The following is a 16,957-nucleotide window of genomic DNA, read 5'->3' as shown; positions in this document are numbered from 1 at the left end:
TTTGTAACTGTATTTCGTTAATCCCTTCCATTGTCTGGGGATTTATATATTCATGTGTATGTTTATGAAACTTATCATGTTATACATATTCATTATTCTTTGCATTAATTGATCATGTTTATGACTAAAGGAATGATTGTAAATTTAATAGTAGAGGTAGCATAAATATTTTTGCACGTGAAAATAAACGTTCATAATTACATCTTTTTCTTTTGCCAACTATAATTGCATACCTAACAATAATTCAGGGTCCTGATAAGTTTTTTTATTTTTATTTTTATTTGAGCCGAGATGAGATTCGTGTTAAAAATATCGTAAATTTAAAATGGAAATTTTTTGTTGGAACGGAATTTAAATATGCTATTCAGGTTCCACGATATCGCCAGGGTCATGATATTTACTGCTGATAAGATTCTCTGGCCACTCGATGCAAATAATATCCTTACAATTTCAATATCAATCTATATATTATCTTTATAAAATATGCATGACCGTATTTAAAAATAAAAATATGTAGGAGATATATTATATCTTTTCTGTTTGCCAACGATTATATATATCTTCTCTCTCCTATAAAAGATTTATTTCTCATTTATATTCTATATATAAAATAAAATCCTCACAGAGCAATATTCTTCTCATTAAAATCACTCCTCTCCTCTTCATAAAACCTATTAGCGTTGATTAGTAAACACCCCCGGCATTTTCCCCCTTTTTCATTTTTCTTTTCTTTCATTTTTACACAGGGATTGATGAACTCGGAAAGATGAAACCAACAAATAACTAACATTGACAACGTGAAACGAACATTACCCCTTTGTCCCCTTTTAATCGTAATTACTATACATCTAACAGCAATGACACCAACCTCCTTGAAATTATATGTTTCTCAGACGATATAAGTTCCTAGTATCTTCCATTATTTATCAACCAAATGTTGTTTGCTTAATTATGGCGTTGCTTCTACTAACATCTTTTTCTTTAACCAAATTCTCTAATTACGGCGGACATACGCGTTCAATGTTGCGTTTCGTCCAAAGAAAACGAACCCACACACTATAAAATCAATGGTTACACACAATACTTCCTGACGCACTTCCTTAAAAAACCCGAACTTTATTACTTATTCATGCAAATGATTACAAAATTTTAAACCATGCGGCACTTCCCTATGAAGGATCATCACACGCCATAAACTCGAGAACTGCAAATATTAAGTACTTACTGTATGCGGTATAACAATTTTACTACAACCTGAAAATTCAGAAAACTAAACAAAACAGTATGATTGTAAGGAAAAATGCACAGATTATGACTGTACACCCACAGCCCCCGACTTCTAATCGTATGCATATAATATATATATTTCACAAACATTATATAATATGCGAAAAAAATCATAAGCCCGCGGAGTAATCCTAATCGACTTCGCTATAAAATTTGTAATTGAACCTCCTAAATATGTCGCTCCCCCCCACCCCCAACATGTACTGATCAAACTAATCTATACCCTACAGACTGCGAGGCATGAGTTAAAATGGCTGATGAAGATTATAATAGCTCCTTACTCTGTTTCCCCAGTCAGACCAATGACAAGTCTGCTTCTTTCTCACTCCATTTCCAGGCAACAAGACCGATCCAAGAGAAAGAATGAATGAGGTATACTCAGAGATCCTTCTAGTTTTTCCTCCGTTTAAATGTAACGATCCGCGTTACTGTTATCACCTGCATTACTTCTTTTCAAATTAAGGTTGGGAGAAAGCTTGTGAATATTTTGAGAAATTAAAAGGGGTTTATTTTGACGGATATACCTTTTGCGCTTGCTCTTCAACACCGTTGAGGTGGAGGGATTGCTGTGCCAGTTTCTCTTCCTTTGGTTGATGAACCAATTGTTAATCTGCTTCAATTGCAAGCCAGTTTCCTGAACCAACCTTGCTTTGTCTTCCTCCTGAACAGAGCACCACATTAATTTCAAATATTAAAAAAAGAGGTCATACGTGAAACTCTCAGAGATCTTCAATTTGGATTGTTTACAGTTTAACAGTGCAAAGTAAGCTGATATTTCAGCTCAAGTGTGGATAGCTAATATTGTTTACATTATGGAACAAATGTGTACGGGGTATGTAGTTGGGGTCTGATTTGACAAACTTACTGTAGGGTAAGGCCACTTGGCATGTGACTGCCACCAAGTTTTAAGAACGGAGGTGGTGTCACCAGGAAGTTTCCCAGCTCGTCTCTTGCGCAAAATTTCCTCTCTTATGTCCACAATTTTCTCCTTGTAGCCCTAAATTTCGAAAGTAGAAAAAGCAAAAAAGAAGTTAGGCCAAAGAGTCACATGGGAAGAGATTCAAAAGAAGATGGGAACCAACACCGCATTAATTACCTGTTTGAGTTCGTGCTTTAATTCCTGCCTTACACGCTCCATGAGGGACCTCTCGTTCTCCGTTGGAATCAGGGGACCAAATCCCATGTCTGAACCATCCATACTACCATCAAACAGGTTGGCATCACTGTCCACCTGATCGTCTTCATCATCTGACATTGTTGCCCCTGTGCCTTCTCCTGGTGAAACTCCTGTTCATGCACCATGTGCCCACAATTATAACTTTACCACTCATCAACTTCAAATATGAGCCATCAAGTTGGCTGATCTAAGGGTGGACGACTTTGTTCAGAGTACTACTATACTACTCGTAATACGTGCTCAAAACTGTATCATCGCTCTGTTTGTCCTAGAGGCAACAAGCCGTCAATGCTCATCTAAGACTAGAAAATGCCAAACATAGTGTATCATCTACTTCTTTTATATACCATACAGAGAAATTTGAAGTTATCTGGCCCCTTTATTTTTTCCCCTGCAATTTGCTCGTTAGTTAGGTATGTCATTTGCTGGCAGTTCTCAGAAGCTGGAACTAAGCCACAAAAATTTAGAAGTGCAGTATTCAGAAGTATTTTTCGCTAGAGTTGTAAGGAAAAGATGACACAGCACCGCTAGTCATAATTGCCCAAGGATTTTCAATATGCAGCAAACATAATTGTGATTGAAAAGGGGAAACGTGACAAACCGCTGGCTCAAAAAAAAACATGGAAAGACTAACTTCCTTCTAGCATGCAGCAGCCAGATTAGAGTTACTCTAAGACGAAACAAACACTAGAAGAGAACTTTCGAACCTGTTAGACTTTGTAAGGATTGCTCTATCTCCCAACAAGCCATCACTGCTTCCATTGCATGGACCCTGACGTGTTGTTGAAGTTGTTCTTTGAATGAACAAAGCAACAAGACATAGTGCGACTGCAGCATCGACAGAGAAAATATCAAGCTCTGTAACCTTGTATAGATATCATGGTAAATAAACTTCTTTAACGTCCACCAGCTTTGCCTATCATGGCTCGAATGACAAAGCTTAATATGTCAGAATATTACTGACTATGGGCTTAATTTCATTCCGTTCCCCAGGGTCACTGGATTTAAATCGCAAGTTAATTATTGAAAGCATGTAGTAGAAAAATGGGAGCATAACCCAAATCTAAGAAAAATGTATTGCTGAATAATTCATAAATAGAAGATAATCCCCTCACAAGGATGTGTAATTGGAAGAAGAAAGTGTAAAAGACTTGAGAAACTAAACAAATAAACAGAAAATTTCAACAAAACATTTCTTATCGGAGCATCAGATAAATCTTCTTCGAAGGTCTATTCCGTCTAAGATGGAGATTAAAGATTTTCCAAGTCGAATTCCAACAATTTGCTTTCCATTAACATATTTATGTAATATCTCCGGCACATTAATGATAGATTTTACTCCTGCTGCATTTTCATGTTGAGTGAAAAAACCCTGTTTTACATCCAGTTCCCAAATTGGGATGAAAACGTCCAATATTTTTAAGCTTCCTCATTTAGTTTCCATTGATCATAAATTCAAATTCATCTCGCTTGAACAATCATCCAAAAGGACGTCAGATTTAAATTCTCCACAGCAAGCAATTCAAATTAATATTTTATCTGGAAACTAGAAAGTTTTTTAATGAGCTCCAATTAATAGTGCTTTCCAACCCTTGATGCAAATAGCAACAACCAACTTTTGATTAGCCTCAAAGAAAAGTTTAATTGATTAATAGATAAATGACAGAGGATTCTAGAAGATACCATGAACTGATCGAGTTCCTTATCGTCCCCAACCATGCTCTGGCTCCCGTGTCCCAACGCCGAGTACTTGGCAACCACATTCTGCGACTGAGCCAGTTGAGCATCGATCCTCGGCAGCTGGTCAACCGGCGTGGCGATCCGCAGGCACGCCACGTGTGCCGATAGCAGCTGTTCGTACAGCGGGTGGGCAAGAATCTCCGCCTTGAAGCGAGCATTCTGCCAGTTCATCAAACCGTCCCCGGTGGCGCCGGAGCTGTCCACCACCACCGCCTCGCCCTTGCTGTTGAGGTTGTCACCGGTCGCCTTTAAATCCGCGGACTCATGGGACAAAGTCGCACCGGCGATGATAGAGTCCCCGGCGGTGACGTCGTCAATGACGTCGCTATGATTCCGGTGGAGGATCGGGCGTGCCAGCCATTGGCTGGAGGATTGGGAAGCAGCTCCGGTGGAGTCGGAGGCGGCGGTATGGAGGTTGAGGAAATTGGTGGCGTTGGTATTGTTAGGAGCAGTTCTGTTACTGTTGTTGCCGTTGTTATTGTCGGTGTAGTGAGTTCGGAGGAGAGCGTTGTTGAGCCAATTGGGAGCGGTTTGAAGCGGGTGGTGGTGTTGGTGGGGATCGGAGCCGGCCTTACTGGTCGGGTCCTGCAATATCGTCCGCAAGGAGTTATCAGTCAGCGCCTGGTTCTGCTGCTGCTGGTGATGAGATTGCTCTGTGAAATGGTGGAGCGGCAGGTCTTGAGAGAGATGATGGTTGTGGTACGCCATATAAGAAACACAGCCTCAGAGCACGCGACCTCAATATTTCGCGGTGAGTTCAGACCATCTCTCCATGAAGAAGGAGTGTTTGGCGAAGCAGGTGAAGGATTACAAAGAGAGATGTGGCGTGTAGTTTTAGACAGGGAAGAAGGCAGGGGAGGAGGAGGAGAGAGAGGAGTGCAGAGAGGGAAGAGATGAGGGCTTACTATAAACGGATATTAATGGTTCCAAAATAGAGAGGATAGTGAGACCCCGGCAAGAGGCGGTTTTGTCCTCATCGTAGTGGTTTTCAGATGTCTCTTGTATTATGTCTGGTCGGAAAACTGCTTTTTGGTATATAAGGCCCTCCTCGTTCGTTGATTATTTACTCATTTTTATACTAGTTACCCGCTTACCATACATTATTTTTATTTTTATTTTTATTTTATTTATATTTGTCGCCGTGATACGTCTGTGAGTGTTTTTAATTTTTTTTAAGCAGCAAAACTCCCCCCAGCATATGGTTTTGCCTGGCTGATTTCTTGGGGTCATTATGGTTCAGTTCTTTTTATTCTCTGCTCTTGGAATGAATCATTTATGACTTCTAAGGGCTCTTTTTCAATGGTAATTTACAAAATTATGCTTATAAACACTTAAGCAGACCAATCCAAATATTTAAATAAGCCAATCCGCACTAAGTGGTTAAGTTTAATTTATGGCTACTAAACCTCTGGTTAAAAACTGTACCTCAAGTCGAATATACTCTTCCGGTCTTTAATATAGGACCTAATTCTTGAGTTGATTTTGGTCCTAAATATAAGACCCATTTTTCATATTTATCAATTTTCTCTAAATTACCCCTATGAATACTCTCTCAACCATAATCAAATAGAAGAGGGAGAGAGAGTATTAAGAAAGATGATTATGGTATTTTAGGAAAATTGTGTCACTTTTCCTGTAATTAAATAACTTACCTAACTTTTTTAATTTAATCAAATTAGTTAAATAAGTCTTATATTAAGAACCGGAGGAGTATTGCTTACCTGGTGAACAGTCGTTGACTGCTGGATCGGCTATCATAAATTAGGCATGGGAACATAGTTAACGGTCAACCATGGCCACAGATTTCTGAAATATTTTTCTAATTTTATTTATAAGTGAGTTTTAATATATTTTATATAAATTAATATTTAAAATAATAAATGATATATTTTACACTTTATTTAAAATTTAACAATTTTTTAACTTTATATTTTCTTAATATATATTATATCTTATACAAACAAAGTTAATATAATAATAAATGAAGGGTAAAATTATATATCCATATTAAAGAAATTTCAATACCCTGTAAATAAGAATAAAAAATATCTTCTATTTTTGCTCTATAAGTAAGACCAAAAGAATATAAACTTTGCGTGATTAATTATTGAATTGTGACGTTGGACAACTCAAGTTCACTCTCTGGCGCAAAAAATAAAAGAAAAAATTATTGAAAAATCCCTACTTGCAGCTTTTTTCTTTTTTTTTTTAAGGAGGAATTCAATTGTTGGAGTATAATTCATGGAGAGTGGCGTGCAGGTCTTCTTCAATTTTGCACAAATTTCTTCTATTTCACACACACTGTTGAAGATAAGTTACACCTAACTGAATCATGGTTGCATTGAGTTTTTAAACAAATTTCATATTCATTTGAATAATGAATATTTGCATGAGAGATTTTGTAACAAATTTTTCGGATGAAAAATATTTCATAATACAAGACGGAAGAATAACAAGAGTTTATTTGAATTGAATGGTTACACTTACATGGATTACTATTAATATTACACTAACATGATTTTCCGACTAAAAAACACGTGTAATTAAAAATTATAGAGGATGAGTTATCCAAAAAAAGGTTACAGAGGGGCGATAGTATTGAACAGGATACAGTGTTTTTAATAATTAAAATTGTTCGCTGACGTGTCAGCCTACGTAACACGTTGTAGAATGAAACAACTCGATGCAATGAAGCCTTACCCCTATAATCATCATATAAATTAAGATAGTACCGTTCATTATTAAATAATTCATCCATCCACTGTTCTTTTAAAAAAAAAAAAAGAATAAGGAAGGAAGGAAAGAAAGCGGGGGACGAAAAGATGGTTGCTTTTGTTTTGGGCGATGAGAAAAGCCAAATAAGGAGGAGGGGATGAAGAAAAGCCAACGGAAGTTTGTATCTCGTGGATTGGTGCCACGTAGATCTCCTGTCTCATCTAAAGGCCAGGAAGTGTCCCGTCCCCAAACTTTTTTCATATTTTCTCCCGCCAGCGTTTGCGTTTATTAATTACTGAAAAATAATTAAACGTGCGGAACCACCCAGGCGCGTGATGCACAGGGAGGCGTTTCTTCTCTGCAGGCAAAATTACGGTAAGCAGCGTACTACATACGAGTAATTTTTGGACAATTAATTAGTATATTGATTTGAATTTTAGTTTAAGGGATGTTTGAGAACAATAAAATATTTTTGTACAAATTGAAATAAAATTTTTTTATATTCTTACTTTGCATACTATAAAATTATAATTTAATTTTCACATACAGGCGTAGCTGCGGGGTTGGACAACTGGCGACGCTGTAGTGGCCGTAAAGCAATAGTTGACCAACGCTGACTAGCTCTCCAAAAGCGTAAAAGCTATGTAGGCCACTACCAGCTAGCTACGGGGTAATAGTCTTGTACTCCCTCCTCTCCTAAGCTCCCCTTGATTCGCTGGAATCGAACGCTACTTGCCAATTGAAATTAGAATCCCTTGGGACTTTACTGTTTCTAATGATTTATAAATAAATAATTTTATAATCATAATTTATAAAATATAAAATAACCTTACCAAAAAAGTTTTGTTTTATTTTATGTAAAACGTATTTTGTAAATGATTTTGAACATGATTATAAACAAGGCTTAGAAAATTAAATAGTTTTAATCCCGTCAAACACATCCCCAGCAGCATCATTATCCCATCAAGAACCTTCCATATTGTGATCTATGTTCACCTGTCAATGCCAGTTTCCATTTCCATTTCTCCGTTATCCCATCAGTCCTCCGTGCCGGATGGAATAAAAAATAAATCGTTATGCATTTGTCACCGTGTTGGCACTTATCAAATTACTTTTTCTGATCCTTAATATAAAATCTAATTGATTAATTTAGAGATATTAAAGAAATTAATTAAGTTAGTTATTTGTTATAAATAGACGTTGTCTTTCCTATAATACCCTTGCTAATAATTTATATTAGCTAGAATTATTGTTTGATGAAAATTTTAACATGTACAACGACTACAGTGACTATTTTGAAAAAAATAAATAAATATTAAAGACAAAGTGAACTGTAGTTTTATATTTAGAATCAAATTAAAAGTTAGACTAGCTCTTGTAATAAAGAACGGAGGTAGTAGTAATTAAGAACGGAGATTTATAGTGAATGATTATACTCTCAAGCGAGCCATTAAGAAATTTTTCAAATTTAGTACTCGCATGACACGAATTTTTGTTTTGTATAAAGCAAGTTTGCAGCTAACATATTTAACATGATTTATTATTCATACCACGTAAATTTACCAGTGCCATGGTTATCTGCTGTTAGTGTCATTACATATGAATAATAAAAAAAAATTGTGAATCTGATGTTAGGCATGATTCCCCGTTCTAAATCAGTCAATCTCTTGTGATTTTGTCAGGATTATATTACACCCCCTCTGCAATACACAGTGATGAAGGAGATTTTTTTTTTGGGGGGGGGGGGGGCTACTCATTCGCTTCAGTTTAGAAGGAACGTAATCTTTTTTTTCTTTTTTTTAACCGAATAGAAGAAACGTAATCAACTCCTATGATCTTTTTTGGCTAACTCATATGAATTAGCAAAAGGCAAGTTAGTTACCTATAAATAAATATATATTTCGTCAGTTTTAAATACAAGGAGTATTTGTTTATCTAGACACGACTCATTCCAATCATTTTATGTCGGAAAATGTTTCTATTAATTTAAGGAAAAAAAAAATATGCAGTTTGAGAAAAAAGTTATTAAACCAAAGGAGGACGAAGAAGTTAAAATATTATACGTGTAATTAAAATAAATTATTGGACTGGCTCAACTCATTTAAGATCGAATGGAATACACTAATTAAGTTATAGTAGCGATGTTTATGTATTGGTTAATCTGTTACTGATAATAGAAAACATTCATAGTCTCGTAAAAAATGAAATAAAACTGCACCATGAAGCATGAACACTTAACGAAATTAATCCCCTGGTCCTTAATATAGGATCCAATTGTTGAGTTAGTTTTGGTCTTAAATATAAGACATATTTCTCATATTTATCAATTTTCTCTAAATTATCCTTATGGAGTCTTCCTCAACCATAATCAAGTAGAAGAGAAAGAGAGGGTATCAAAAAATGATTATGATATTTTAAAAAAAACGTGTCACATTTCTTATAATTAACTAACTTAACTAACATCCTTAATTTAATCATATTAGTTAAATGAATCTTATATTAACGATCAAAAGAATATTATTTTTCGTCACTCACTCCTTATCCATGGCACTCGTTGTTTCTTTAAAGTATCCACATTTAATGAAATCATTATAATTCCAAAAGTTGCGCCTCGTATTGTTTTTTTTTTAAATTACCAGTCCACAGAGGAAAAAAAGAAAAATGAAAAAGAAAGTTACGTTACGAAGTTTGTAAGGCAAGCTTTAATGTCCTCCTGCAAATTTTGACAAAACCAAAGAGCTTTTATCGTATTTGTGACGAGGGAGTCAAATGTTCTGCTGAATGCAAGTCACTTATTGGAGAAGCTCTCGTTCTAAATGTACATGTTTGCTGTTTAGTCTCGTCTTATTTAATTTTCATTATAAAAAGAGAAAGAAGAAAAAGATCTGACAGTGATTTATAAATATAGAGAAAGAGAAAGTTTTTATTCGAGTAAAATTAAATTTTTTCATCAATTATATATATATTTTTATAAATAATACTCTTTTTAGTTTTATTTATAAGTTTCAAACTCAAAAAAGAGTGTGGTTCATTTTATAAGTTTTAATTTTGATTTGTCTTTACATTTAATGTATTTTTTTAATGTTGTCCTTAATTATTTGTCTTTTATCACATCTTTCCACGTATCTTTTTCTATTTTTTTTATTTATTATAAAGACAGATTTAAAAATAAAAATATATTTCTAATATATTTATTATTTTTAAATCAGCTGCTTGAAACTATAGTAAAAACAGTAATAAACATGAGAGCCCCATAAGTTTCAAATCAGTTATTTTTCTCTTAACTAATTATGTATTATCAAGTTTGTTCGTTTAAATATAAAAATATATTATTATGAATTTTAACCACTTTTATTTAATTTTATTCAATAGAGATATTATTAAAAAAATAAAATAAAAATGAGATGGTAATAATTGCAAGGTGTAGCCCTCATACTCTCTCGCAAGTAACCATCAAAGCTCTCATGCCCAGTCTCCCCATGGCGTTATTAAATAGCACCTTCGTCTCTATTTTTCCTTGAAGTCACAGAAGGACGTTTTAGTCTTTTTATCGTGATTTTGTAATTTTAAATCAGGTTTTTATCTCTCATTAGGACTATGGGACATTTAAAATATTTCTCCGGTTCTAAATATAAGACCTATTGGTGTAAAAAATTTTATACTTTTATACCACAAAATGGGTCTTATATTTAGGATAGAAAGGAGTAACTTATAAATAGTTTTCTTATCGTAATTTACAAAATGGAAGATACTCCTTTGATCTTATTTATAGAGCAGAGAGAGAAGATATTGTCTTATTTATACAACACTGAGAGAAATTTTTTTGTATAGATGTATAATTACACCTATTATTTATTACTGTGTTGACTTTATTTACATGAGGTATAATATATACTCCCTCCGTTCCTTATTATAAGAGACAAATAACCGAAGTACGTTGATCAAAAAAATAGTTAAAATTAGTTAAGAACAATTAATGTGTAAAAAGTATAATTGTTTTTTCCAAAAATGCCCTCATTAATAAGGAGAGAGAGCATGAGAGAGAACAATTAAATTATTAAAAGAAAGAGAAGTGGGAAGGAGAGAGAGTGTGAGTTGGAGATAATAAATATGGGTAAAATAGGAAATCAACACAAAAAAGTAGAGACAACTTTTAAGTGTCTCTTATATATAGGAACATGTCATAAGCATCAAATGTCTCTTATAATAAGGAACGGAGGGAGTATTAAATAAGGATAAAGTTGAAAAGTTACTAAATTCTAAACAAGAGTTAATAAAATTTAAGATTTTTTTATGTGTGAAATATGTTAAAAATGCTTTATAAATAAGATTAGAAGAATAAATATATGAAAAAAAATTATTACGATTTATATAAATTAAGTAATTTAAAACCACTAACCGGCCTAGAATTGGATTTCCCGTTGAAGGGTTGATCCGATTTGCATGTTCATTTTCCCATGAAATAATTGTAAGGTACAAGGGCGGTTAATAGGCAGAGCCCTCACCAGTCCCCACTTTCGCCGGGGTGTGAACAAGGGAAGTCGCATTAATTAGGGTGCTCCCCGTATGGGATTCTTTCCTTTTTTTGGGTGTGAGGGGATAATAAATATCCCAGGACTCTTGGACAGTGCGCTACACGCCACCAGCATGGAGTATTTAGGAGCACACGAAAATACATAAAAGATTAAAAATAAATAAATACCAAGTATGATGCAAAGTGAATGTAATGAGGACATGCCAATTGTAGGATCGAAAGAGGAAAAAAAAAAAATAGTAAGAAGTGGGAAACAGGTGGTGAATGCATCTGGTTCTGCGGCTCCAAGGCCAAGAACCAGAAGCCTCCGGGCGCTATTAGTACTTAGTAGTAATTGGCACACTGGCGATAGCCGGTAATTTGTCGGCAGACGATCAGAGCCTTGCGGGGGAGGGCGCGGAGGGGACCATCAGTTACGTCGGGAGGGAATCGGCCACTCGCGGGACAGGGACTCCAGGACGCGCGTCTCACGCTCAAGGCCTTGGACCACAACACCGGGGGGACCGTAAGAGCAACACGCGCCTGAGTCATGCTTATCAGGCCCGTCCAAGTGGACTAGCGTGGGGACCACCGAGAATTTTGACTTCTCTGACAGCCGCCGGCTCAATCAATGTGGTCTGTGGGACCCACCCCCCGGGGAGGTGGCTTGTGGTCCCGGTTTGGTTTGGGCCCCCTTTTGCATGACAAACTTGTCTCCATTGCGTGGGGGCCCACTCCGCCCCAACGTTCACTGTTTGGTGTTCACCGCAACCTGCCCGGTGCCCACACCTCCGTTGGTCCCCCCAAAAAACGGGGGAAAAAAAAACTCCTCCCTCCCAGATTTATTGATCGTATTTTTATGATACTTTAATGTGAAAAAAGATGCGCAATGGGGCTTTGAAGGGAAATTAAAGAGGACTTTATTATGATGCGCTCTTACTAACTATTGCTACCATATTTTAGAAGTCTGACGAATGGAATAGAAGCTGCAGGAGAGTAAAAATCTAGGGTGGAGAATGACACGCTGCCTTTTTCAAACAATCGTTGTTCTTTACGGCGCACCACTCCTCCCTAGTCGGTAGTCCCTCCTGTTTTGATTGCGTGATTTTATGTACTCCCTCTGACGGCGGGCCTTTTCTCTGCTCCATTGTAAACTGTAAACGCTTTGTGCTGCCCGTAACTTGTAAACAAAATAATAATAATAAAACACTTGCTTTTATTTATTACATAATATCCTATTCTTAATATAACATTTAGTTTCTACTCCCTCCATCCCCTTTTTTATAAACAATCTTGATAAAAATTACGTAAATAAAAAAATTAATTAAAATTGATTAAAAATAATAAATGTTTGAAAATTAGAAGTTTTTTCTTCAGAAATATCCTCATTTATAGGAAAGAAAGTATAAGAAAGAGAATAAGAAAATTATTACTTCTTCTGATCCTATTTATGGGCTTCAGAGTATGATCCATTTTATAAGTTTTAATTTGATAATTGTTTTAACATTTATTACATTTTTCTCAATTTGACCCTCAATTGTTTATTCTCTCTCATTGTCATAATATTTAGCATTACATTTTTTTACACGTTCTTTTTTATCCTTTTTCTTATTTATTATGATGTCATATTTCAAAATAAAAATATATTTCTAACCTGTTCATTACTTTTAACTAATTTTTTAATATTCGTAAATTAGTTATTTGAAACTTATAATAAGAATATAATGGATTATAATAACGAGAATTATAAAAAAAAATAAAATGTGTGATGGCAAGAGGTTATATTAAAATGTAATATGAAAAATATTTATTATTTAGGAAATGACGTTCTGGGAAACAAAAAATAAATTTATCAACTCTTAAAACAAATCTTCAATTGGGAAAACATAGGAAATTTGCTACAAAAATAGGAAATTTGCAAATATTACTTATATTTAGAGATAAGAGAAGGAAGACAGTTGTTGCTTATAAAAAAAGATGGAGAGAGTAGTTCGATTGAAGTACAAACTAGATATTCTTTTGGTGGTCCTTAATATAGTATTTAGTTTGAGAATTGATATTGATTCTATATGTAAGACCTATTTTATATGTTTATCATTTTTTTTCCAATCAACCATATTAATATTTACTCAACAATAATCAAGTAGGATAAGGAGTAAAATAAGTAGGGAATATGATTAGTGTATTTCAGAAAAAAATATCATATGAATTAATTTAATTAATATATCTAATTTACTCAAATTAATTAATTAGTTTTTATATTAAGTACCGAAAAAATATTATATTAAGTTGTGATGTTGAATATTGATAACTGATTATATCTAATAACTGCAATTCGGTTTTGTTAACATTTACTCTCAAGAACATTAAAATATTTTTATTGAGCCTTCCATAAATTCTTACATTAGACAGTGTGAACAGATAAAAATTCATGAACAACCGCATCTGACTGAAACAAAGTCTAGCTAGGAAAGGGAAAAACACCTGCGGTGAAAAATGCTTATAATGGAAATGGTGTATCGTTTAGCCTTGTAATTATATTATTTTGTAAGGGCAGCGGGGAATTATTCAAGTAACTGTCATTCTTGGCCTTTCTTGCCCGTGATTGAATGAGAGATATTCCCACCTAATTAGAGGAAGTCACTGTCGACTTTCTCATCAAACGTCGGAAATGAACAGTCGAAGATTTCGTCAGAGGAAAATAAAACGACAAATGTCTAAGACTTCGTATGGTGATATTTGCCACATGAATTGTTTCGATGTATTACTACACAGTATGCTTTTAATTAAAAATGTTCCCCCCCCCCTCGCATAAAGAATTAAAGATCAATGAAGAGAGACTCAGTATACTCCTTTAAATAAATCAGTTTCTCACGAGAGCAATTAAAAATCGCTCCCCTGTTATAATGGACGTCCCTAGATATTGAATCAATGTGAACTACAACCAAATCACACAGAGATGCGAGTGATGATGAATTTAATCTGACATGTTGTGATGTTTGAAGCGAGTAAGCTGAAAGAAAAAAAAATAAAAACATGATGGGATATATAAGAAATGAAAATAAACAATGATTCGGAGGAATGATTACGGATAATTGAAGTCAAATAAGTGGGATACGATGAATATTCGGAGGGAAGATTTTTTTTGGGGGGGGGGGGTTTGTCCTGGAAGCTGGTGGCAGTGATCAAATGGGCAAATGATGGCACCATATATATAAGGTTATATAATAATGCCAGGTACTTCGCTTTATGAGACACCTTATCCTGCATTAAAATATGGGCATCGCAGGAAATAGGATTGTCTTTCATATTTGAGCCGATCAGATATGAATATATAATCTAGGCTTAAACAACAGAGGGCTTCTTCAGAACTGGGAAGCGACAAAAAGCAAAAGAGGAGGATTAATTAATTAATAACAATGAAATATCTTTTTTAAGAAAAAGGGGTGGGTGTTTAGAAAACGACAAGGGACGAGGTCTTGGCCGAATAATAAAATTATGATCCCAATCAAACAACGTAATTCAAAGGAACACAACCACCACATCCGTCATCATGTGTGGTCTCTAGTTTCCTATGCTCCCTTCCGTCCCATGTGCTTCCTTTCTTGCCTTTTCCCCTTCTCTCTCTCTCTCTCTTCTTGACGTTGATTTTATCTTTATCAAGATGACCTTCTCATCCATCCTCTCTTCTAATCTCCAAATCCCGTTTCCCTTTTTGTCTTTGTCAATCCCTCATCTTTTCCAAGAATTCACACTATATTCATTGACTTAATCGTCGGAGATATATTGGCTTGTTCAACGAAAAAGTTGTATACCATTCATACATTAGCTTGAGAAAGGAGGAGTACGTATTACCGGCAATGACCTGGGATTGTATATACGACGATGTATTTTTCCCCATGAGACTTTTCATCAGATAATTTACTGGAAAATTCAACCAGGTAAAAAAAAACTATCTTTAAGTTGTAATGACAAATTCTATGATATGGAGGTGTTTATATTGGTGACTCCGTCATTCGGAATTCCTAGTAACATATTGTGTATTTAAGAATTAAAAATCAGATACTAACAATGATTGTGAACTGTGAGGGTAATTTTCAAAAATTAAAATAAAATTAATGATAGTATCCTTCTTTGTTTCGGTCTAGTCCTGGAAGAATCTCGTTCACATTTTTTATTGAGTTCACTTTAATGATGTTTTGTTGAACCGGTCAAGAGAGCACACTTATTAGTGTGGCAAAAATGGGTTACCTGCGTATTTTAAAGGAGGAAACAGGTCCTATTATATTGTAGGAGGATAACATAACATAATATTGGAACAGGGCCAATGACGGCTCCATAAACCTTCCTTTCATTTTATTTTGGGTGGAGGGTTTCGCCAAGAATGAACCTTTTTGCTTGATAGAGACACTCAGAGGTACGAAACGAAACCAACATAATAACAGAAAGTACAAAGGAATCCCAACGCACACATTTCAAATGTGTATGCATGAGTGAGCAAATTAAAATTGCCACCCAGAAGTATTTAATTAGGTCACTCTTGATTCAGCCGTATGAGATACTGCTCACTTAATCATTAACATGGAACCTAATTAAAAAATTAATATTAATTTTTAATTTAAGACCTATTTTATATAATTATTAATTTTTTTAAATTAGCCGCATTAATATTTCTTTTAGTAATAATCAGGTAGAAAGGAGAGGAAGAGAATTAAAAAGATATTTAGAGTGTTTTTAAAAAATATCATATTAATTAATTTAACTAATATCCTTAATTTATTTAAATTAATTAATTGGGTTATGGATTTGGGGCCAGATGAGCATATTTTATCTCAGTTGTATTGTTTTCTCGTGCATGCCAGAGAACACTACATGAATAAGATATATCGGCATAGGCATGTGCGCATGACTCCGGAGGAAAAAATGACGGCGGTGACATATTATTCCAGCCATATCTATCGCGGCAATAATTATGTTTTGATGGCATTGAATCCAAGGATGATAGTAATAATTATATCACCATTATCACAGCATGTGATTATCGTGATAAGTCAGCGTAGAAGGGTATTTTTAATTAATCCATATTGGTCAATAAAAGTAGTTAAAAGTATTAAATTTGTATGATTCATAGCATTACTTATAAAAAATGAAAAATTAAAGCAATACTTTGGTCCTACACACAAGTCACTTATATATAAAAAAAAAAGTTTGGTCATAAATATAACTCATTTGCAGGATAGTTAGTACCATTTTTTCAATCTTACTCTCACCGAACAAAATAAAATAAAATAAAATAGGTGGAAAAAACATATAATATGTTTTTTTTTTCAATACCCTTTCTTAAAATTTTGTCAATCTAGTACATTCATTGATATGCAAGAATGAGGTGTGAATAACCTACATAGAAAAGTAGGGTGGGGCGTGTAAATATGCCAAGGAGAGGCCCTTCATAATTATAAATATGAATTACATGGTCATCAGTTTTGGGAAATTATAGCGTGGCTTTTATTTTATGGAGATGGCAA

The 16,957-nt window shown here is 34.5% G+C and overlaps 1 protein-coding gene across 3 annotated transcripts; it reads right to left on the bottom strand.

The window, feature by feature from the left end:
• Window positions 1-1,096: 1,096 nt before the first annotated feature.
• Window positions 1,097-5,145, bottom strand: LOC114738774 (homeobox protein knotted-1-like 3). Of its 3 annotated transcripts, none has more exons than XM_028926842.1 (6): window positions 4,148-5,145; window positions 3,172-3,292; window positions 2,384-2,574; window positions 2,153-2,284; window positions 1,812-1,948; window positions 1,097-1,736 (listed from the first exon to the last, which is right to left on the bottom strand). In XM_028926842.1, the coding sequence occupies exons 1-6, from the start codon at window positions 4,910-4,912 to the stop codon at window positions 1,694-1,696; spliced, it is 1,389 nt and encodes a 462-aa protein (XP_028782675.1). In that variant the 5' UTR covers window positions 4,913-5,145; the 3' UTR covers window positions 1,097-1,693. The 3 variants fall into 3 exon arrangements, with proteins under 3 accessions (XP_028782675.1, XP_028782676.1, XP_028782677.1); XM_028926843.1 differs by having other exon boundaries at window positions 1,097-1,733; window positions 4,148-4,912; XM_028926844.1 differs by having other exon boundaries at window positions 1,097-1,725; window positions 4,148-4,912.
• Window positions 5,146-16,957: the final 11,812 nt, after the last annotated feature.

This window comes from Neltuma alba, unplaced genomic scaffold, assembly GCF_004799145.2.
Source record: "Neltuma alba isolate B1F8T4 unplaced genomic scaffold, ASM479914v2 tig00013682_pilon, whole genome shotgun sequence".
NCBI lineage: Eukaryota > Viridiplantae > Streptophyta > Magnoliopsida > Fabales > Fabaceae > Neltuma > Neltuma alba.
This window is presented reverse-complemented; position numbering and strand designations above follow the sequence as displayed.

Excerpts from the sequence above, each read along its gene's own strand:
- LOC114738774 (XM_028926842.1), bottom strand. The coding sequence starts at position 4,912 with ATGGCGTACCACAACCATCATCTCTCTCAAGACCTGCCGCTCCACCAT. Across the intron at positions 1,949-2,152 it reads CCAAGTGGCCTTACCCTACA|GAGGAAGACAAAGCAAGGTT; the intron begins GTAAGTTTGTCA and ends TGCTCTGTTCAG. Across the intron at positions 1,737-1,811 it reads TTGAAGAGCAAGCGCAAAAG|AAGTAATGCAGGTGATAACA; the intron begins GTATATCCGTCA and ends TAATTTGAAAAG.